The 23,226-nt window shown below is 60.4% G+C and overlaps 1 protein-coding gene across 1 annotated transcript in view; it reads right to left on the minus strand.

Moving 5' to 3' along the window:
• PTCH2 (patched 2) overlaps positions 1–11,272 on the minus strand; it is a 55,987-nt gene extending 44,715 nt beyond the window's left edge. Inside the window, 2 exon segments of the mRNA XM_032804567.2 lie at positions 9,849–10,041; positions 11,168–11,272. Coding sequence (XP_032660458.2) covers positions 9,849–10,041; positions 11,168–11,272 — 298 coding nt within the window.
• Positions 11,273–23,226: the final 11,954 nt, after the last annotated feature.

The following is a 23,226-nucleotide window of genomic DNA, read 5'->3' on the forward strand; positions in this document are numbered from 1 at the left end:
CCCCCCAAAAGCAGGTTCTCCTGCCGCTTTTCCAACCAGACAAGGCAAAGGGTGACCAGCTTCCCAAGCCAGCGGAGGAGCCGGGGACCCAGCCAGGCCTGTGCCTCTCGGCACCAAACAAACGTCTTTATCACTAGAAAGCCCAAGGGCTGGCTTGGTGGGGGAGGGAAGAGGCCTCTCCTGAAGGAGCTCCCAGAGCTGCAGCCGGGGATGAGGGGCTGCGTGACCCCCCAAAATATGGGGAGGGGGAGAGAGTCGGTTGGGAACCATTCACTGCTAAGACTCCTGTCAGCACTGACATAAATTTCCACTGGTGTTGGAATTTAGGCCCTGGCTATTTCCATATGTATAGGGCTGCCTGGACTAATTATGCTAATCATCTCCTCTGTCTGGCGCTGTGAAAAATGGCTGCATTAGGCACTCCACTGCCTGCTAATGTGCCTTAATGTGGGGCTGAAACATACATTCATCCCCCTCTGAATGGGGGAATTTTTCCACTTTGCTGCCTTCATTCAGGCATGAAATGAAGGTTTTGAACTCAGACCACTTTTCCAGGCCTGAGGAGGAAGCAGAGAATAAAACTCTTCTTGGCCCCTCTCCCTGCCCCCCCCCTCGCCCCAAATAGAAAACACCAAACACTAAAACCAAACACTGCTGTCCACAAAATTCTTGCCGGGTCTTTAAAAAAAATTAAAAAAACAGCAATTTTTCCATCCATCACAAGTGATCAATCGGTCACTCGGGGGTGGGAGGGGGCCCTGAGAAGAAAGCCAGGAAGATACTTCCCCCCGACCATAAAAACCTCAAAGATTTCTGCCCCCACGCAGCTTTGGCAGATTGAGCCAGGCTCCGACTCTGAGCTGGCTTCAGACAAGAAAGCGCCTTTCACAGCCAGCCCCCGCTGCAGGGAGAAGATGCTTCAGAGCAAATGTCACAGCGGAGGGAGCAAACAAAGCAGATTTTTAAGCTAATGGAGCAGGCCACGAGTGAGCTGGGGGGGCAAGGTAAGGATCTTCTGCTCGCTGGCTGAATACAAACCTGGTTCCCTCTTCTGCTGGTGCAGAGAGCGAGGTCTGTCCCCGAGAGCCTGGGCTAGCATACGGGTCGCCCCCTCCCCCCCAAAAAAGCAGGGTTGGGGGAAGGCGGCAGAGTCAGCTGAACGACGACACGTGATGCTAAGGAACCAGGACAATGCTCTGGACAGGGGCAGCAGCAAAGTGGCAGCCACAAAAAAGTCTGGAGGAAAAATGATCTTGGGATGCCAGCCAGAGGTGGGCGCACCTGCCAGTCCCCTCTCCGTGGGGCAGCACATAGCAGGGGGAGGAGACACTCTCAGGCAGCTGAACTGTACCAGGTGCAGCCTCCAGTGAGTCTCATGTCCCATCGCCAGCTCTCAATAGCCGTGGGATTTTGGAGGGCACCCAACTTGAGCCATCTCCCGCGGGCTAGAGGTTCACGGGGTGGCTGCTCAGCATTTCCCGACAGAGTGACTCCCACAGCAGCACAGCGCCCCAGGTCGGGCTCCCAGCTTCCCCCCGGAAAACAGGGCCTGTGCACGGTCTCCCCACTCACTCTGCTGCCCTCACCCAGAGCTCCTGACTCCTCCGACCACAGCTAGGAAGTGGCTACCAGGGGATCCAATGTGACTGCCCAGGCTGGTTGCCTGTGACCTCCACTGCCCACACCATCCAGTGACAGCCCTGATGGACTATATCCCCCCACCCAAAACGCTACTCCCCTCCCCAGGCTAGTGCATCGTAGCATCCACAGACACTCCCCTCCCCCCCATGCACATACTGACTCCGGTGGGCCTGGATTCCAGCAGGCTGGCTGATTCCTCGCAGCGCCTACACCCGTCCTCCCGCAGGCCGGCTCCTCGCTCAGCCGTTAGCACCCCCAGTGCCTCTCTGGAGCCTGCCATTACCCAGGAGACCACCCAGCACTGCCAGTGCCCACCCCCAGTCTCCGCTCTGCAGACACTGCCGCTCTTCTCCTGCTGGATTTCCTCGACCCCGGGCCCAGCTGGGAGCAGAGGCCAGGACGCAGCTCCCGGAATGTGCGCAGGTCCCCAGAACACCTCCCCAGCCCCCCACACTGACCCTTTGACAGGTGGCTTCGTCCCTCCCTTTTTTTTTTCCCCTCTTTCAAGGGGCCCTGTGTGGAGATGGCAGGTCATCTCCAGCCAGATCCCCTGGACTAGGGACCCATCACCCAGCTCCCCCTCAGTGAGCTGCATGTGCCCAGGGGTTCGTCCCCCTCCTGGCAGCCCACTGCATGCCAGGACAGTGCCAACGCCTCCCCGAGCCGACAGCCCCCTAAGCCACGCTGGCTCTGTCCAAAACGAAGCCAGGCAGCTACAGAGAGGCCAGCGACGCCTGCCACACCAGGCTGGCCGACAGGCCACCAGTGCATCCTGGTCCAACCCCAGCCAGGGCCAGGCCTGGCACTCAGGGTCCAACAGCGGGGCACCTGGTACCAGTCTCAGGAGTGAGGGGTCCAGCATGCACAAGGGCCTCCAGGGGGCGCTGCTGCCCAGGAGCTCGGGAGCTGTGGGGGGACCTGCAGGTGGGATCTCCGTGACGGAGGCTGACTAGCACCTGCCAGACAGCTTCCCTCCAGCATCTGCTACCCAACTTCCCTCTGCCCTCCCGGGACCTCCTCTTCTCTCCCTTTCCCTAAGTCCCACCCCACCCTCCCCAGGCTGATTCGCAGAGGCCAGGCTCAGAATCGCCCCTCTCTGCCCCCCGGTCCCACATACTGGAGCTTAGGGGCAGTGAACCCCTCACTTTCCACAGTCCTTCTGCCGGGGACAGGGAGAGGGGGCGATTCCACACACCAGGTGGCTGAGAAGCTGCTGCACAGGGCACTGGGCTGCTCCAGTGAGAGGCTAACCCAGCCTTCCCTTGACCCAGCTCTTGGCCCCATAAATCACCCCCAGCTCAGCAAACACACTCAGACAGCCAGGAACAGCTGTCAGGTGGCCAGAGGTAATTCAACACTCAGCCAGGGGGTTCAAAGCCTCCAAGAAGCTAATCGCTTTAGAGGCACCTAATTGAACATTTCCACAGGCAATCCCAACTTACGGGCGCAGTCATATCTTTTCCCACTTCTCCCCCCCGCCACCCCCCCCGTGGATCAGGCCGGTCAATAATCCCTTCTCCAGCATGGGCACGGCCTGTATGGCCCGGGCTGGTTTCCATCTTTCCACGTGCCACCCCTCCTGCCTCCAGCGGCAGCTGAAACCCTGCCATGTTCCCTCCCTCCACAATGGCCCTGATCCCGCTGGCCTAGCACAGGAGGCGAACTTTCACGACAGGCTCCAACATGGGAATGGAGCGGGCCCCTCACAGGCCAGCCTGATGTCGGCCTGCCCCCGTGAGGAAGTGACTGCAGTGAGAGGAGGCTGCTTGTCCGATCGCGGGTGCCCTTTAAAGTCCGATGGTAGAGAGATACCCAGATAACACTGGCAAGTGACCCGCACCCACACGCTGCAGAGGAAGGCCAAAAAAATCACAACGTCCCTGCCAATCTGATCAGGGGGAAATTTCTTCCTGACCTTACATATGGCATGAACCTGTAGAAGAGAGTGCTCGTTGCCACCTTACAGCCCTGGCCCACCCAGCCCCATGTCTGATCTCCAGCTGGGGACATCTCTGAGGAAGGAGACAAAAAATCCTAGAATGCATTGGGGGAGGGGAAATCCCTTCCTGGCCCCTGCCAGTGGGAGTCAAGCCCTGAAGCATGAGTGTTGGGAACACAAGCCCCAGGGCTACTGAGCCTGGCCGCACCCCACCATCACAAGCAGTCCCACCAGAGAGTCATGCTCATATGTATCCTGCCCTCTCTTCGGACTCATTACATTGTTTGCCCCCCACAACTCCTGTCAGGAGGTTGTTTCAGAACCTGGGCCCTCCGACAGGGAGAAACTTTCTTCTAATTTCCAGCCTGAATTGGACCCTGGCCAGTTCGTACCCATTTGTTCCTGTGCCAGCACCACCCTTCACGTTAACGAGCTCGTCACCCTCCCTAGGTGGCATTTACCCCAAGTGTATTGCAAGAGAGCAAAGATCAAGTCCCCCCTCGGCTCCCCCAAGCTCCTCTCAGCAGCCAGGCCCTCAGCTCCCTGATCATGCTCACAGCTCTTTCCTGCACCAGTCCCATCCTGGGGCAGGCTCCACACAGCAGCAGCGTGTGTGGCAGGGTCTGTGCTGCATGCTGGGGCCTGCCTGCTTCCCTCCCCCCAAGTAACAGCAGAGTCAGACCCATGGGCCCATCCCTGCCATCACCTTCTGGAGAAGCCCAAGGGCATGGCAGCTGGCAACATGTCCTGGGGCTTGGAGACCCTTCCCAGGCTGGGGGCTTGATCAGCTGCTGCTGTCTTCCGTGACTCCGGGGGCACCCTCTCCCCCCATAGGCATGCTCTGGGCAATGCTCTTCTGCATGCAGGGCAGCGGGTAGCTAACTGCATTGTCAGGGAGCCAAGCGCTGGTGCAAGGTACCCACCCGACAGGACCCGCGAGCCCTTGGCTTCTCCACAGGCCAGTGTAAGCTTCCCATATAGCGTCCTCGGCCTGCAGGACACGGCCCTGCAGTGGGGAGAGGGGACTTGAGCCTCCCTGGCCCATTCTGTCCTCAGTCTCTCTAACAAAACTGCTCTAGGTCTGCTCAGTGCCCGCCACGCTGGCGGCTGGTTTGGAGAGGGACCCTTGGCACCCCCACGCCCTGGCCAACATCCGATCCCAAACCCTCCGTCACCAGTGACCCGGATCCGTGGAGAACCTGCTGCTCTACCCGTGTGACCCAGTGACAAAAGCAATCAGGGACTTCAGCTGACCCAGCTCCACCCCCGTCTCAGACCAGGGTTGATCTGCTCTGGCCATTCCTTTGCAGCTGATTTATCATTTGCCCCACAGAGATACAAGCAGCAGCTGCCCTGAGCTGCCTCGTACCAGAAAATCAAACCCAGCCCTTCCCAGGACCAAAGGACCCCTCTCTGTCACCGACCCCGGCCCCCCTCCTCCCATGTATCCCGAGAGGCAGACCAGGGCCAAGCCACTGCCACAAGATCTAGCCCCCATGCCCACTTGATGAAGGGGTCAGCCCTGGCTCAGCAGACTGATGGGAATCCCCAGGGCACAGGAGTAGGGCCAGCTGACGGAAGAGCTAGACGTGGCCCAAGCCCCTGTGGCAAGGACTGTGCCATTGCTCCGCTGGGAACCAGGAGTGAAAGCCATTGGAACGTGACACCCTAAGGGAGCGGCAGGCACCAATGCCCGTGGGCAGAGTGAGCTGCCTGGGTACTGACCAGCGCACAGAGCTTGGCTGCTTGGAGGTGTGATGGCAAAGGGATCCCGGGAGCAGCTGTTAAGCACAGACATAGTCACACCATTTATGTCCTGAGCCCAGCCACCCCTTCTCTGCAACAGCTCCTGACCTGGGCACAGCATCTCGTCCTGGCCTCCTCCTCGGGGGGCCCACCCACGACCCCTAGAGAAGGACAGCAGTAGAGTCCGGCAAATACCTCTCCTGGAACTTCCTGTCTCCTGGGTCTCCCTCCTGCATGCCCCTGCCTGGCTCCCAGGTAGCAGGAAGGGAGCTGAAGCCAGAAACCCTGCAGAGCAGATTTCCCTGCACTGGTGGTTTTTGGTAGGATGTGAATTCCAGACTCCCAAACCCACTAGCCAAGGGCCCAATCCTCTAGCCACTGCCGCAGGCGAGCTAGGCACAGACGGCCAAGGGGCTGCTTACAGGGTGAGAGGCAGAGAGAATCAGGGTAGGCTACATGAAGGCCATGGGGGCTAGCAAGAGTCTGACCCACACCCCACATTAGCACTGGAAAAGCTACTGTGGCCTTCGTCTGCACCCAGGGTCTGATCCCACCCCCGGTGAAGTCAGTGGGATGGCAGGGAGTTTCTGATGGACGACGTCACTGGGCAAGCCACTTTGATCCTACTGAACCACAACAGAGCCAGATCGATGCCCAAGTGCCTGCGGTGGCCATGCAAACACCCCAACCAGCAACACCAAGGGGCCCACCAGGACCTCAGCCACCAGAACCTTCCATCGGGTCCCGATACGCGGCCCAGCACTGTGCCAGGGGACACTGCAGCCACTCGGTCTGCTCCGGATTCTCCAACAGCACTTACACCCTGCACAGCTCACGGGCAGGGCACTACACTGGGCCCCTCTTTGCACAGAGCTCCCCACACCCATCTACCCATCGCTGAGCACCAGCACGCTCAGCACTGGCCAGACTATCACACCAAGCCATTGCTCAGAGGAGTTCAGTCTCAGAAGCACAGATCTGACTGCACATGCTAGCCTCAGCCGGGTGATCAACTCACAGCCAGAAGGTTCACATGGCCAGATCTCTCTTATCGGCAGCGCTTGGCACTACCCTCTGCCCATTCAAAGCACTGGGCAGATGTCACCCGACGCCACCTTGCAGCGCGCTACCAAGCAGGTAAAGGTTATCATCTGCATTTCACAGATGAGGAAACTGAGGCACAGAGCGGCTACTGGAAGTGCCCGAAGCCCAGCATGTGAGTCAGAATTGGACTCTGCCTCCTGAACCCACGACCGTTCCTCTAACCCACACAGCCCATTGCATGCCCGAAGCACTCGAAAAGCCACCGCCATTGCTCAGAGGGCCAAACAACATCCAGTCAGCATAAAGCGGCCTCTTGGGTGAACACGAGCTAGCACAGAGCAGTCCTGAGCCAGACAGCATGGCACCCAGGCCAGCCCCTGGCACATCCTATGGCATACAGAGAATCTCAGAACAACCACAATCCTGGGCTTCTGTGTCACCTGAAACGCCCCCCGCGCTTTGAGCTCTCACACGGAGCAGCATGAGCTTCCAGCAGGATAGCGAGCTGTGTCAGCACACCTTGATTCAAAGCACCTCTCCCCACACATCTCTGCCCCCCCATGCTGCACTGTTCCTATCCCCCACTCCCCTTTGAGACTCAGACCCCGGCTCTCATCTCCCCCAGGAGCACATCTGAGATCCTGGTTCCTCGCCCTGTTCAACAGACACCAGCCTGGAAAGCTCCGAACCCAAGCGACCAAAATCCCACATGGTACAGCCTCGCTTTGCATGCAGATAAAGGCCGGGGTGTGGTGTGGTGTGGTGTATTTCCCGTCTTCAAATGCTGAACAGCTGCAGTTGGATGAATCTTTTTTTTTTTGCATTACAAATCTGTGTAATGCAGAGGAGGGGAGGGAGGGAGATAAGACCTTGCCTCCTTTTCTTAACAGCCGCTCAGACACCCCTCTTCTCTGTGTGAAACAGGTGTGTAAACTTCACTGGCATTCACGGTAGGGAGGGAGGGGGGCTCTTTTAAAGGGCTGGGCCAGTAAAGCTGCTTCTATTGTTGAACAAAATCCAAGAGTAGTTGAGGACCACACATGGAGCTGGGGGGCGGGGAGGAAGGAGCGTTGTAGCTCAAAGATGGCTGACACAGCCGGAGGGTGTGAAAGTCCAACCTGATCTGGCCTCGGAGAAGGGCTGCAAGAAGAGCCTGCGAGGGTGTCCCAGAGGCAGAGAGGCCAGCGACCCTGAGAACGGAAAAGTCCTCCCGGAGCAGGAGAAGGAAAACTCGGAACGCCTGGCAGCCACGGGGAGAGCGCAGAATTGCAGGCTGAACTTATTAATAACAAAGGAATCATTTTTATCAAATGTTTCCACTAGGAAATGAGGCCTTGCTCTCGTCTGCCCCTTGCTTTCGGCTGTTTGTGTTCTCACTTGCTTCCCGTCTCCTTCTCCCGCACGTGCCCCAGCCAGCCCGTAACTGACAGCACTGTCAGAGGTTTCATTATCTCCTCCGGCAGCACCTTCTGGATTTTCCTATCAATAATGCAATATCGGAGCAGGGGCCTGGTGGCGTCTCATTCGCGGAGGGAGAATTTAATTACACGCGCCTCCACGGAGACATGGACGTGCATTGACAGTGATCCAGCTCCCACACAGAACCCCACGCATCCGCCATGGCGTGTACGCCCATGCACCTCCCTCCGCCCCGGGAAAGCACTCCCACGGGTGGCCCAGAGCTACCGAAATCTTGGGGAATGCACTACTTCATCAGTCTCCTCTCCCACCGGCCCAGCTGTCACCCGAGCGCCAGGAGCTGCTCTGGGAGTGTCAGAGGATTCAAGGCAGGAAACACTTCCATAAGGGCCCACGCATTGCTCTACGAGTGTTTACACTGGAAGACGTGTGTACGATCATGTCCGGACATATATGTTTGCACAGGTTCACATGTTCATGCATGTGCAGCGTGGGGCTCTCCCTTTATGCATTTCTTGTATGGCACAGCCGAGGTGTCAAAGATGAGACCGAAGCGGAGCAGAGCATGGATCATACAAACATGTATGTGAATGTGCATATGTGCCAAGTGCCCACCCACACCTAGGAAGGGCGCAGGTAGGATCCCCTCAGTAACGCTCCCAGAGCGGCTCAGAGCCGAACCCAGCTGGATTCCGGCTCAGCAGCCCAGGCTCATTCATTTCCTGCCTACAACAGCCACCATTTCCTCCTTCCCCCAGAGGGGCACGGAGATCCCCCCCACGGCACGTAGACAGCCCCACAGCACCCTCCCGCCCCACTGCGCCCAGACAGCCCAGCCCCCACGGTGCCTTCCCGCCCCACTGCGCCCAGGCAGCCCAGCCCACGCACCCTTCCCGCCCCACTGCGCCCAGACAGCCCAGCCTCCACGGTGCCCTCCCGCCCCACTGCGCCCAGACAGCCCTGCCCCCACGGCGCCCTCCCACCCCAATGCGCCCAGACAGCCCTGCCCCCACGACACCCTCCCGCCCCACTGCGCCCAGGCAGCCCAGCCCCCACGGCGCCTTCTCGCCCCACTGCGCCCAGACAGCCCAGCCCATGGACCCTTCCCGTCCCACTGCGCCCAGACAGCCCAGCCTCCACAGCGCCCTCCCGCCCCACTGCGCCCAGACAGCCCAGCCCACGGACCCTTCCCGCCCCACTGCGCCCAGACAGCCCAGCCTCCACAGCGCCCTCCCGCCCCACTGCGCCCAGACAGCCCAGCCCACGGACCCTTCCCGCCCCACTGCGCCCAGACAGCCCAGCCTCCACAGCACCCTCCCGCCCCACTGCGCCCAGACAGCCCAGCCTCCACAGCGCCCTCCCGCCCCACTGCGCCCAGACAGCCCAGCCCACGGACCCTTCCCGCCCCACTGCGCCCAGACAGCCCAGCCTCCACAGCACCCTCCCGCCCCACTGCGCCCAGACAGCCCAGCCTCCACAGCGCCCTCCCGCCCCACTGCGCCCAGGCAGCCCTGCCCCCACGGTGTCCTCCCGCCCCACTGCGCCCTCCCGTCCCACTGCGCCCAGGCAGCCCAGCCCCCACGGCGCCCTTCCGCCCCACTGCGCCTTCCTGCCCCACTGCACCCAGGGAGCCCACCCCCACAGTGCCTTCCCGCCCCACTGCGCCCAGGCAGCCCAGCCCCCATGGCGCCCTCCTGCTCCACTGCACCCAGACAGCCCTGCCCCCACATTGCCCTCCTGCCCCACTGTGCCCAGACAGCGCTGCCCCCACAGTGCCCTCCCACCCTACTGCGCCCTCCTGCCCCACTGTGCCCAGACAGCCCAGCCCTCAAGTGCCCAGACAGCCCAGTCCCCACAGTGCCCTCCCAGCCCACGTGCCCAGACAGTCCAGCCCCACTGCGCACAGACAGCCCTGCCCCCACAGTGCCCTCCCACCCTACTGCGCCCTCCCGTCCCACTGCGCCCAGACAGCCCAGCCCCCACGGCGCCCTCCAGCCCCACTGCGCCTAGACAGCCCAGCCCGCCCCACAGCGGCCCCCCACCCCAGCCCGGCGCTCACCTTCCACCCACAGCTGCTCCAGGTCGGTCTCGATGGCGGCGGCCCGGAGCCCCAGGGCCAGCGCGCCGAAGAGCAGCAGCCCGGCGAGCAGCACCTTCCCGCAGTGCCGCTGGATGCGGCAGCCCAGCGCGAAGAGCAGCGCCTGGAACCGGGCCCGCAGCCACAGCGGGGCCTTGGGGCCGACGGCCTCGCCCTGCGGGGAGAGGGGCAGCGTTACCCGGCGCGACCCCGCTCCATGGGGCCGGCTGCGGGGCGGGTGACAGGTGCTCGCATCACCCCCCCCTCCCGCCTGGGCCAAGGGGCAGCGCCTCGTCCGCCCGACGCAGCGCAGGGACCCCGGGGATCCCCCTTCCTCGCAGCCCCAGAGGCCTGGTTCCCCCCCCGGGGATGTCCTGGGGGGCAGGGCGCCCCCTGAGCGCAGCAGCCCACACCAGTGCCTCTGCCCTGCGAGACAAGCTGCCCCCAGCCTCGGAGACCCCCCCACTGCCCCCGAGGGTCCCCCCGTCCCCCCCCCTGCCCGGCCGGGTCCCTGCGCCCCCCCGTACTCCCCAGGGTTCCCGCGACCCCCCGACCGGCCGGCTCCCTGCGCCCCCCTTTAACCCGCCATGCTCCCCGCGTCCCCTCCCCCTGCCCAGCCGACTCCTGGCGTCCCCCCTTAGGCAGTCCCCAGGGTCCCCGCGTCCCCCCCTGCCCGGCCGGCTCCCTGCGCCCCCCTTCCGCAGCCCCCAGGCTCCATACGCATTTGCTGGGTTGTCTCCCCTCCCTTCTTTCTGCCCCCGTCAGCTCCATCCACCCTGACCCTTCCTCCCCCGGCCATTGGCTCGGGTCAGTGATGGGGGTGCAAGGTCCCCCCGGCTCCCCACTCCGGCTCCGCGCAGCAAGGGCCAGGCTGGTCAGGGATCTACTGGCCGCAGAGTGTCACACGTTCCGGGGGGGGGGGCGCCGGAGGGCCCCAGGGGGATGCGATCGAGGGGCGAACTTCGCCCAAGTGGAGCCTGGCGCAACTCCCCCGTTTGCCTGGCGTCCCTCCCCGGCCCCCCTCCAGCAAACTCGGACCCAGGGGGGCGCCGGCCCGTCAAGGAAAGGGGGGACCGCACCCCTGTGTTCCCCCAAACGGCCGGGAAACCGAGCTCCGGGAACCCGCCCCCCCGGCCGGGGCACCGCCAGGGCGCGCGCACCTCTCCAGGCGGCTCCCTCCCCGAGCTGCCCGGGACCAGGGCGGGGGAGCTTTTAGGTGCCCCCCCCCGCCCGCTTGGCCGCGGCCGCCCCGTTGCCGTGTCCCTGGGGGCGCCGTGGGACGTGCTTGGCCGCCCCCTCACCTTGGAGATCCGCTTCAGCGCCGAGGCGGCTTGGGCGCAGCCGGCTCCCCGGCCGGGCGGAGCTGAGCTCTGGGCGCGCTCTCCAAAGCCGGGCTCCGAGGCCATGGTCCGGCTCCAGCGGGGGTCGAGCGAGGAGGGGCGAGGACGGCGGAACGGCGAGGGCGGTAATCCAAGGGGCAGCGGGCAGCACCCGAGGGCTCCGCTCTGCTCCGGGGGGCCCCTTCCAACATTATGTGGCCAGCCCCGGGGCCATGCGAGCGGGCCCCGTGCGCCCTCCGGCTGGGCTGTGCGCTACCGCCGCGTCTCCAAGAGCTCCGGGGTGCGGGGGGGAGACACCCACAGTGGAGCCACACGCAGCCCCCCACACGCGCGGGGAAAACCCTCTCCGAGCCGGCAGCAGCAGCCGATCGTCAACTCTCCCCCGTGCTCCTCGGAGCCTGTCCCACCAAGATTTGGAGCGAGCCGCAGCCTCCCTTCCAGATCATGGTGGGACGGGGGTGGGTGGGGGGGGTGATGGGAAAGCGCTCCGGTTCCCATTGGCTAAGGAAGAGGCAAATTACTTTGCAAATATCTCCTATTATTAGCTGCTAAGCAACAGCTCACCAAAGTGGAGACGAGGGGAGACCACCCAAGCAGCCCCCTCGCTCCCTCCCTCCCGCAAATCAATGAGGGCAGAGCTGGAGGGAGCGGAGAAGAAAAAACTTCACTAAACACAGGAATTCTGCTCCAGAGCCTTTCAAATGCTGCAGCCTTCCCCAGCTCCTGGCCTGCCTCTTTTATTTGTTATTGCAAGCGGACATGGCCCCATTGAGCCAGCTGCAAACTGTCCCTTGCAAGGAGGGGAAGGGGGAAAATCAAACATCCCCCCCACCCCTTAAACTGGAACAGGGAGAATTTCGGTGGGGGGGAGAGCCCCTGGGCTTGGCACTGGAGTATAATTGATTTAAAAAAGAAACACTATAAAAGTTGCAGCAAACCAGGGCAAACAGAAACCCAAGCAACTCTCCCCCTCCCAGCAGCCTGGACGAGGGGGTGGCCCAGGCCCAGCCACGGGCCCAGATCCACAGGGAAACTGGCTGGTTCTTTTGGGAGTTTGTAGGCAATTGAGGGGGACAGACCCCCGGTTCAAGGAAACAGCACCTCACTTGCAAGTGGCTCTGGTGGGAAAATGGACGATAGGATTCCTGTGTCCCCCTCCCCCTCACTCCCTGCTCAGGGAAAGTGGGGGGGCTGCCCCTTCTACAGACGGACCCTTTGCAAAACGCAGCTGGAGCCTCCTGCACCCACTAGGAGAGTGAGTCCTTGTCCTCAGCCCACTGGAGCAACAGCAGGGTGGGAAAGCCAGAGGGCTGCACCATGCAAAGCAGAGCCCCCCCCCCCCCCCCAGAGGTTGTGGTCAGCGCCCTCCACAAGGCTTGAGGTAGGAGACAGAAAGGAAGGAAGAAAAGGATGTGGGGAGTGGGGAGCCCCAAAGGGGCTTAATTACTGCTAACAAATGACCCCTTCCCGCCCTGCTGCCGGCTGTGACAAGAGACATCGTGATGGGAGCAGCATCGGGCTAAGGGCCTGCCCGCTGGACCCCCCTTGGAAATGCCCCTTTCCCCCTCGCTCTCGGGAAGGCCGACCGAAGTGCAGGGCCCTGCCTGCCCCCCGGAAGGAGCAGTTTTGAGGCCAACCTGCCATCTACTGCCAGATCAATTGGTTGCACTTCTTAAGGCGGCGTACAGAGGGCTCCCATCCATCTGCCACGGCCCAGGGCCATTCAGTGTGACCCCAGCTGCCCAGCCCTTGGACCCGAGGGCAGGCCCCAGGCTGCAGGCAAGTCCTGCGCTGTTGGCTGGGCCCAGGACTCTGATGGGGTCAGGCCCCAGGCCCAGTGAATTAGCATCGCCTCTCTGACAGTGGACAGCGCCACGTGCTGGGGAGGGGGGGTTGTTAGAACCCACCCATGGGGCTCAGCTGTTCCCAGAGCGTGAATCAGTTAAACCCAAGCCCTCCCCCTCCCCCTCTCCTGGGGGGCAGCTCCCTGCCTGCACCACCGCACCCCATCCCACCCTTCAGTGACTGGAGCGTTTCATCAACTACCCCGCCCCCAGTTGTGCTAGGGGAGGTTGCCAGATGGACACAATCTCCCTCTCAGTGGTGGGGGTTGCTGCTCTGTCCCCTTGCCCCTCGTTCCATACCTGGGCCCTGAGCACTGGTGTCAGATCCCTTGTGGCCAGCGGCCTCCTCCCCCCAACTTGCCCCAGGCCACTTGGCCTCTGCTGCCCATTAGCCAGCTAAGCCAGCCAGGCAGCAGCTGGGGCCTGGGGCAGGGGAGAGCATGGTGGGGTTATCTGGTCTGCAGCCCCTGTTGTCCCCTTGACCTTGGTTCCACCCAGGACTGATGTGGCAGCCGCCCAGACGCTCTCCCTCAGCCATTTCCTGAGGGGCACATGCATGGCAGCGCGTAGATCACCCCGTGCTCCCCAACAGATTCCCAGGGGGCTGCACCTGCTCTCCATGGCACCCCGTGGCCAAAAGGCCAGCTCCCCTGGCGGGCTGCATGGGATTGGGGCTGGTTTGCTCCTTACCGGGAATGTCAATGACCCAACTCAAACCACGCAAAATGCCACAGTGATGGGCACCAGTAGCTAATGCCTGAAATTCCGTCCATGTGAGAGTGCTGGGCTGGCCCACACCCAGGTCCACCTCCGCCAGACGGTGGCAAACACCAGCTGCAAGAAACCCCCTTGTGGACAAAACTGGCATAACCTGCCCCCCAAAAGTTGCTTCCTAACCCCCAGCAACTGGCTAACACCTGAAGCCCGGTGGGAAGCGCGGCTGCACCTCGGCCACAGAAGTGGCTCTGCTGGGCACCCTCCGGGGGCACCAGAACAGCTGGCTTTCAGAGCCAGAAATACGATTTATTCTCTTAAAAAAGAAAAGGGACAGAATCAGCGCAAGGCAACTGCTCTGACATCACTGCGACGGGACGTGGCCAAAGGCTCGCTTGGCAAACATGCCGGGGGAGGGGCACGCAAGCAATATGGCTTTGAATAGGGCTAAATGCAAATGTATCCATCCAGAAACAAAGAATGCCGCCCATACACAGAACATGGGAGACTCTACTCTGGGAAACAGCGATCCTGACAAAGATTGGGGGTGGGGGGGATGGTGGCTAATCAGCTGAGCCTGAGCCCCCAGTGGGATCCTGTGGCCAAATGGGCTAATGCCACCCTAGGGTGTATAAACAGGAGACTCCCACGTAGGAGCAGAGAGGTTGTTTTACCTCTGGACTGGGCATTGGGGTGACCACTGCTGGAGCTGTGTGTATAGTTCGGGTGCCCACGATTCCAGAAGGATGCTGCTAAATTGGAGAGGGTTCAGAGAAGAGCCAGGAGAAGGATTAAAGGATTAGTGCCAGTGACACACTGACAGCTCAGTCTGTTTAGCTTCACAAAGAGATGGTTCAGGAGTGAGCTGATTACAGTCACCAGCCCCACATGAGGAACAGATAGCTAATAATGGGCTCGTCAGCCTAGCAGAGGGAGGTCGAACATGGGCCAATGGCTCGAAGTTGAAACTAGACAAATTGAGACTGGATATAAGACGTGTATTTGTCACAGTGAGAGTAATTAACCACAGGAACCATTTCCTGGGGGGGGTATGGAGGATTCTCCATCACTGGCCATTTTTCAGTCAAGACTGGCTGTTTTTCTAACAGATCTGTGCTAGGGATCACGCTGGGGGAACGGTCTCTGGCTTGTGGTATCCAGGGGGTCAGACTGGCCTTGTGATCCACGAAGTCGCCCTCCGCAATGGAAATGATCCATCTGGAGAGAACAGGAGCATCCCCACTTCCTACACTGCAGCTGGTGGCCTCACAAACTTCCAGAGACGCCAGGACTTGGAATGGGAGCACTTGGCTGGAAGGGGCTGGCGGAGGGGCGCATTAGAGACCTTGACTCTTTGGTGCCATACGTCAGTTACAGTGCAGAGGCTGAGGGGAAAGGTCTCTGTGTCTCCATCTGCAGCCCCAGGACTGTGAAAGACACAGGAAGTGAGGTGGGATTGGGACTTCGATGCTCTCATACATTAAGAGGATGTAGATCCCTGGCACATTGCGTCTGGTCCAGACCCCATGCCCCTCAGCAATCTGGTAAGGAGTTTTATTAAGAAACCATCTTGGAAAGAAAAAATAATTACAGCCCATCCTTTGTCAGGGGCCTGCTTTGCAGAGAGATAATCCCACTCCAGGATTGTCTCATCCAGAGAAAGAAGAGAGACATCCTTCCTCCTTGGTTTCTGCCCCAGGCAAGCAGCCACTCTCTGATTTAGAGCCCTCTGGTTCTGTCTAGTCAAACAGAGCTCCCTCTCTGTCTCCACGCTTCGTGGGTTCCACTTTCCACGGCCCTCCCCAGCTTTTTGCTGAGCTCCATACTGCCTTGGTTATTAACCCCGAGCACGATAACATGGAGGAGCAGGATCTGGAAGCCCAGGAGAGCTGTGAAAAGCTGGTTTCCCAAAGGAGAACTCCAGAAGATCTGGGGATGTGCAGAGAAGCTGCAGGACGTCTCAAGAGAGGTTCAACCAGCAAATTCCTCCCCTTGTCCTCCCTCCTGGAAGGAGATCACCCAAAAGGGCAAGGGAGAGATAAAGCTTGTGCCATCCCTCTGGGAGCGGCCCTGGGCCCAGCAGAGCTGTGGTAACCCCAACTCCGGATGGCCAGTGCAGACTCAGGGAGGCAGCTCTTCTGTGCTGGAGAGCGGGTTGCACAGCGGGGTGGTGAAGTCTGGGGCAAGTTAGAAGTGGGAGTTCTGAGCATCCGTTGGGTTACCAGCAGCCGCACTCATGAGTCTTGCCAGCACGTCCACCAGGACACAGGTGCCCCAGGAGGTGGAGGGGATTTACACAAGGCGCTGCTAAACCCACACCTCTTGGAAGCAGCAGTGGGTTAACGCCAGTCCTCTCCCAGGAAGGTTCTCTCACCCTGACATGGCAATGGGCACACTAGACACTATGTACTGGCTAACAAGACAGGACTCATGGCCCCCACCACAGGCTGTTTTACAGCATGTTGCATGTGGCACAACAGTTTAAGACAGGAAGTGAATCAGCGTCCAACCCAAACGGCAGCGGCAGGCACCTTGTGCACCAAAAGACTCAGCAACGCCAGGCAGCACCAAAGCTGAGCTGCATTTGCCAGACGTGCCTTCCTGGCAACTCAGCTCGCTCAGGGCACCAGCCGTCACCTCCTCTGCTCATCACCCCTGCTCCGTGCTCTGAACTCCTGGGCCGAGATCTCCCAGATTCACAGTGCCATGGGGAAAGCAATCCACATACACGGGGCCTGGGGACCGGGCCACCCTACCCGCTGGCTCTGGCCCTGCACTACGGGATGAAGCTCTCCATTCGCATATTATTACTCACAGCCTCTGCAGGCCGCAGCCCTGCGCTGGAGACCTCAAGCGGGCAGGATGGTGCACCCAGCAGGGGGCAGCGTTCCTCCCCCGCCCCGTAATACGTGGCACCGTACATAACACTCTCCCATTAAGGCCCACTGCGGCTCCACTGAGCCTGACCCTGGCCCCTGCCGCCTGTCAGGGTTCTCAGAGACAAAGCCTTTGCCAGAGACGGCCCCTCGCGGCTCCAGTCACGCCCGGCTGGCTGCCTCAGGAAGAGTCACTGTAAAGTCAGGGAGAGGGGAATCAGCACCGATAGCCCAGGACAAGGCCCTTAGGGCGGGACGGTCACAGGGCAACTTCTCCTGGTTGACTCTGACTCCCCCACCCGTAAATTTGTCTCAGGTGGGAGCAGTGGGGTTCCCAGGCCCAGGGCTCTGTGAAGCTGCTCCCAGGGCAGCCCCCCAAGGCTCCCAGGTCCCAGTGAGCGGCTGCCCCAGTGAGGATCAGCCCAGAGGTGCTAGGGAAAAGCTGGCTGGGTTGGGCCCAGCCGGAGAGCAGGGAGGAACCGTGGTACACAACGCAGGGAGCAGCCAGCCCCCCTTGGACTTCCATGGGGCCGGGGCTGGCGGGAAGCGCATGAGAGGGGGCCACCTGGTTAGCCTGTGGCCTTGGGGAGGGGACGCTCACTAGGAGAGCCAGCAGGGACCAAATTCCTGCCGGGGGAGCCCTGCTGCCAGCATGGCATGGTGCCTGGTGCAGATTGGGCTCCGAGTGGCTGGGAAAGCAAGAGGAGGGTGGGCAGCATGGTGGCCATGTTAACATGGGCACCGGGATCTAACCATGGTCCGTACCACCCCACCCCACCCCCCCGGGAGCAGTGGATGGGCACCAGGTAGCTGTAGCGGGTAGGTTCGGTGACACTCAGCAGAGTCCAGCTCATGTCACATCCCCCCTTTCAAACCCCACCCTAGGCACTGAGCACACCAAGGGACTGGGCTGCTAACACCCAGCCCGAGCCCGAGCCAGAGCCCCTGCCCTGCTGCGGTCCTGGGGGAGCCTCCCAGCATGCAGTGACGGTCACATTGCTATGGGCAGCTCCGGCACACCGCCAGCTTGGCAGGCTCCAGTTCCCAGCGACAGCCCATTCACCCAGCTCCCGCTGCACATAGAGCCAGTGCTATGTGAAATGTCCCCTCTGTGCCAAGCCATTCCTGCTCCTGGCTCCAACAAGAGCCCACAGCCTGGCCTGTCTTTCTTCCAGAGCCTCGCTAGATCCCGCCCCACTGCCTGCTCCATCACTGGCCGGTCTGCTGGCCCCCCAAGGGCATATGGATTTGTCCCCGCAGCACCCCTGGGAGGCAGCAGGATTAGTCCCGTTGCAATGAACTGGCTGCTCTGTGTCACCGCTGCCCCGTCCTGCATGGAATCAGAACTGCTCAACGGCATGTCATAGGCCCGACACTGCCAGCAGGGATTCTCCTCTAGTTGCTGTGGGAACGGCCTGCGGCTTTGGAGAACGAGGCTGATGTGGCCATGGTTAGCAGGCCGGGGACATGCGGGATGCCACGGGCAATGAACAAAGTGAGGCAACTACACCAAGGGAGGGAATGGCTTCCCCTCGGTCCCACGGCAGGTAAACGGCAGAGCAGGATCCACGCTCAGCCCTCGCGATGCAAGAAGCTGTGCCCAGGTCTGTCCCTCATGCCCCTGTTCCTCTCCAGCCCCGGTCCCGGGCCTGAGCCAGCACTCGTTAGCCAGAAGCAGCTTCATCAAAGCCAGTACACGTTCCTCGGGCACCCAGCTAAAGGCTACCTGCCCCAGGCACCAGTCTGCAGTGCCAGCAGTCAGTGCTAACCCAGGGATCTGAGGCAGCAAATGGGGCCTTGTGGGGGGGGCAGCTCTGGAGGGGGAGCCACTTTGGAGCTTGGGCTGGCCTGGTGGTAACATGGCAGGGAGCTGGTTCGGATCCCAGCCATAGCCCTTCGTGCCAGCTGGCAAGAGAGGACTTCAGAGTCACTGACTTTCTAGCAACCCCATCTGACCAGTGAAGCGTGTGAGTCTGGAGCAGAGGCTAGGATTCAGGAGAGCAGGGGCGGGGGGTCTATTCCCAGCTCTGCCACTGAGCTGGTGGGGGTCCTTCGGCATGTCACTTCATTGCTCTCTGCCTCAGTTTCCCCTTCCACCCTTTGTTTGCCTTGGCTCTTCAGATTGTGAGCCCTGGCAGGATAGCACTGACTAAATGCCATTGTTGGACCAATCTGCCATGAATTTATCTAGTGCTTTTTTGAACCCTGTTATAGTTTTGCTCTTCACAACATCCTCTGGCAAAGAGTTCCACAGGTTGACTGTGCGCTGGGTGAAGAAATACTTCCTTTGGTTTGTGTTAAACCTGCTGCCCATTAATTTCATTGGGTGACCCCTAGTTCTTGTGTTATGGGAAGGTGTAAATAACAACACTTCCTTAGTTACTTTCTCCGCACCCGTCATGATTTTCTAGACCTCTGTCATATCCCCCCTTAGTCGTCTCCTTTCCAAGCTAAAAAGTCCCAGTTGTATTCATGACGTTCTGTACCTTGGGGGAGCACCCTGTCACCCCCATATTCCTCATTTGTATATAATCGTGACCTTACATACAAAGCAGCCCATGTAAGGGATCAGGAGAAAGGGTATGATCTGCTGAAAGTCATTTCTCTCTCCATACCTGTGTATCATTAATGCCTATGAGTATTGTGTAGCTGGGTTGTCACTAAAATACACTGTATGTTCAGGAATCAGCCCGATATTAGCTCCCCAGAGGCAACAGCAAGGAAAGTAACCAACACCCAGCGGGGTGTCAAACAGCCCATCAGCAGCCATTGTCCTGCAAGGGAGCTGCAATGCAATGACTCACCTGCATGGAGCCCCACCAGGGGAATTGCTCCCCTGGAGACTCAGCAATGGCCCCCAGATGTGCCTGGCCTTATGCTCCCCAAGCATATGGACTGAGAGTATAAAACAGGCAGAATAGACACATACTGGTCCCTTCTCCTGCCCCCACCTATGCTGCAAGCAACCAGGACGCTGAGAAGACGACAAGCCTCCAGCAGAGGAGATGGGCTCAGGTTTAAGGAACAATCCTGTATATGAAGGACTGCAGTATCCAGTGGGGTGAGAAAAGCTGCTGAATCTAGTTGCTGCCAGTCTAATAGGGTTGAGAGGTTCAGCTGCTGCTTGTATTTACTTTGTTTTGGTAACTAACTCTGACTTTTTGCCTATCACTTAATATCACTTAAAACCTACCTGTGACAGTCAATACATTTGATTGTTTATCTTTACCAGTGAGTTTGTATGAAGTGTGTGGCAAATCTGCTCAGGCTTTGCAAAGGCTGGCGTATGTCCACTTCCATTGACCAAGTGGTGAACCAATGAATCTGCCTTGCTCGTCCTGAGCACTTCTTGGGGTACAGTGCAGGGAGCTGGGGGGATCTGGCTCTGGTGCCTTTCTCTGAGTGATTCATGAGTGGCCCTGGGAGCATTCATGCAATCCAGCTGGGCGTGGGTCTCCACACGCTGTTCTCATAGACTTTAAGGTCAGAAGGGACCACTCTGATCATCCAGTCCGACCTCCTGGGCTGAGAGTTCTTTGGTTCCCAGAGAAGGACCAGCAGGACCTCTGGCAGGGCTGCTCTCAAAGAGGCTGATTGGCCCACGCCCAGAATGGCACCTGCGGAGCACCACATCCCCTGCAGGCAGGTTCTGCGGAGCTGACCAGGCCTGGAAGAGGACTGAGGGGTGGGACAAGGATTTATTTGTGACTTCCCCACAGTTGCAGGGAAGGCTGCACACACAGGTCCTAAGGCTGAGATGGGTAACTAGCACCTGGCACTATAATTGGCAAATACCTATCCCCTGACTAGGAAGTGAATCAACATACAGAGCCAGGGTTAACTGGTCCTGTGCACCACCACCCTCTGCTGGATGGCATAAGAACGGCCATTGCGGGTCATAGACCCCATGCTGCAAGGTGCTCACAGAGATTCACTTCCAGCTAGTGATTTGGGAGGAAAAGCCGGTGGGGTCTCTGCCCAGGGTTGCTTTGCAATGCCAATGGGCAGGCGTTAGCTAGGCATGTGAAGTGCTGGAAGGGTGCGGTGCTTGGCAAGAGGGAAGAGCATGTGGCTGCTGCGACCTGGAGAAGGAAGAACTCAGCACCTCCCAGGTTGAAGCTGGTTGCTCTGTCCTAGCCCTTAGAATAATGGCCCTAGCCGAGGTACAAACATCGCCCCATGCTGCATTGTGCCATCGAAGCAAACTGCTGGGATCTCAGCGTTAGAGACGGAGCCGGGTGCTTTGGCACGACAGTGGCGCAGCACCATCGTGTGGATCTTCCAGCAGGGGTCAGCCCGGCGTCAGAGCTGAGCCACCTTTCTGACAGGTGGCCACGAAGGCAGCAGAAGAATCCATCCATCCACCTGGCTGCACCTCCAGCAAGGCTTGGGCACCTTGACAGCACTGCAAGGGACACGAGAGTTCTCCCAGCCCTGAGTGCTTGAGCTGCAGACTGGGCCTGGCACGAGGGGCTGAGGGGGGTGGCACGTGACCTCTATCCTTGGCATTTCTCAACATAACCCATCAACGTTAATGCTGCCCTTGGTGGGATTCTCCAACGCCCCTCTGGAGCAGAAGTCTCCCCCTCCGCCAGCTAATGAATCTGCCCTGTCCAGGATGCAAATCCCATCCTCCGCACAACACAGGTGAGGAAACTGAGGCAGAGGCAGTGATTTGTCCCTGGCTGGGCTCAGCACTGCTGGCCTGCACAGAGCGTGCCCCTCGCGACACAAAACAGGGCAAGAGAGAGAACAATCATCAAAGGAGCCTCTGCTGTAACCAAAGCGCAGAAAGAGCCGATGCCAGCAACCCTTGGAGCCAGGGCCAGCAGCACACACAGACAGTCTCCTCCTGTGCCTGGGGCCAGGGCCACAGAGAAAGAGATCCGCAAAGTGCCCCAGCTGCCTCTGTAAGACACGAATCCGGCCCTGCGAGAACCTCAGCTGGGACCGGGGCAGCATTAGGCCTGGCAGAGGCACCAAGTGGCTGCTACTCCCCCTGGAAGCCAAAGGGAGACCCAGTGAGATGAGAGTGAGTGGCTGGATGCTCCAGGGATGGACGGACAATCCATCTCTGCTCCATTTCCACCATAACCCAGCGTGGCCTGCTCCTGCCGTGTGTTCTCCTTTTCTTTTGGGAGCTGAAACCCGTGCCCCCTGGAGCTCACTGTCTGGAAGCTGGCACGTCTCCTGGCACTGCCAATATCTACCGTCTCCTGGCACGGCCGCTGCCCTCTTGGGGACCCTGGGCAAGTCCCTGCTTCCCTGGGCCTCAGTTTCCCCATCTGTGATAGAGACAAGAATTCCCACCGCCTGTGGGGGGCGCGGGGAGGGACTGGGCACTCTGTCTGTTGTAGCCTGTCCATATTCACTGCGCCCGCAAGGGCGTTACAGGGGCCAGAGCTGCTGAGAATTTAAGAGCGGTGGGATGGGTGGAGGGTGGGAAGGGGTAATGCCAGCTCCCTGCACTCATGGTCTTGGCAGTTTGCCCCCACACCCACTGGCTGCAGAGGTCTCTGGGGAGGAGTGTTCACTCATACGAGACACTTCCCACGGCTGGCCTGGCCCAGCCTTCAGGGCCTGTGATCCCTGGGGGCGCAAACGGGGCAAGGAGGGGGCAGAGGCTGGGAATCGCGCAGAAGGTTGGCACAGACTTACAGCCAGGCTCCCCAGTGCCCAGCCCCCAATGAGCCGCGCTCTTTGGGACACCCCCAGCCCCAGTGGGGGGCTGAGTCCTGCCAACAAGCCAGCCGTGCCATGCGCAGGCCCACAGCCTCCGACAGGACAAGTGAAACGCCATCCTAACGAGCTACTTGCCTGTGTGGGCACCGGGAGAGGCTGCCCTGGGCTGGCCCCTGCCCCGCCGGCTTGGGCTAGAGGGAAGGCAGTTGCCCGGGGAGACAGAGGCGGCACAGATGGGTGAGGCAGGAGCCGTCACCCTCCCTCCACTTGGTGCACCAAGGTGGGATGGGAGCCTGGCTTTGCTGCTGCTGGACACTGGGCAGGGACTCAGGAGACCTGGGCTCGATTCCCAGCTCTGTCCCTGAGTGACCTCGGGCAAGTCATGGCCCTGGTCCCTGCCTCAGTTTCCCCTCCCACACTCAGCCTGTTTAGATTGTCAGAGGACTCCAGCCACAGGAACGCCTCCTTCTCTCTCCCAGGGGGCTGGTTCCTGTCCTGTTGGCCAGGGCCTCTGGCCCCCGGCCCCCAGGCCCAAACCCATGTGCTGGGCTACAGTAGCCCACGTCCAACTGGCCCCTGTGAGCACCCAGCCCCACAGGCTCTGCACCTGCCCTGGCTGCCTGTAGTATAGCAGGTCCTTCCAGCCCAGCAGGGATCGGAGGGCACAGGCTGGGCAGTGCCAGCTCAGCCCAACGCCACAGGGAGTGGGGGAAGGGAGCAACGTGTTCTGGGCAGAGGGATTCTGCCCCTAGCCTGAATTCCAGCCCTCCCGGGTGGCCGGGTCTGGAGCTCCCAGCGGGTGCCCCATGCAGTTGGCACCAGCCTAACAGGCGTCTCAGGAGCCCTGGGCTGTCTAGAAGGAAGTCAGTGTGCTCCTGCCCATCTGTGGGGGCTCAGACACCCC

Source organism: Chelonoidis abingdonii, chromosome 7 (genome assembly GCF_003597395.2).
Source record: "Chelonoidis abingdonii isolate Lonesome George chromosome 7, CheloAbing_2.0, whole genome shotgun sequence".
NCBI lineage: Eukaryota > Metazoa > Chordata > Testudines > Testudinidae > Chelonoidis > Chelonoidis abingdonii.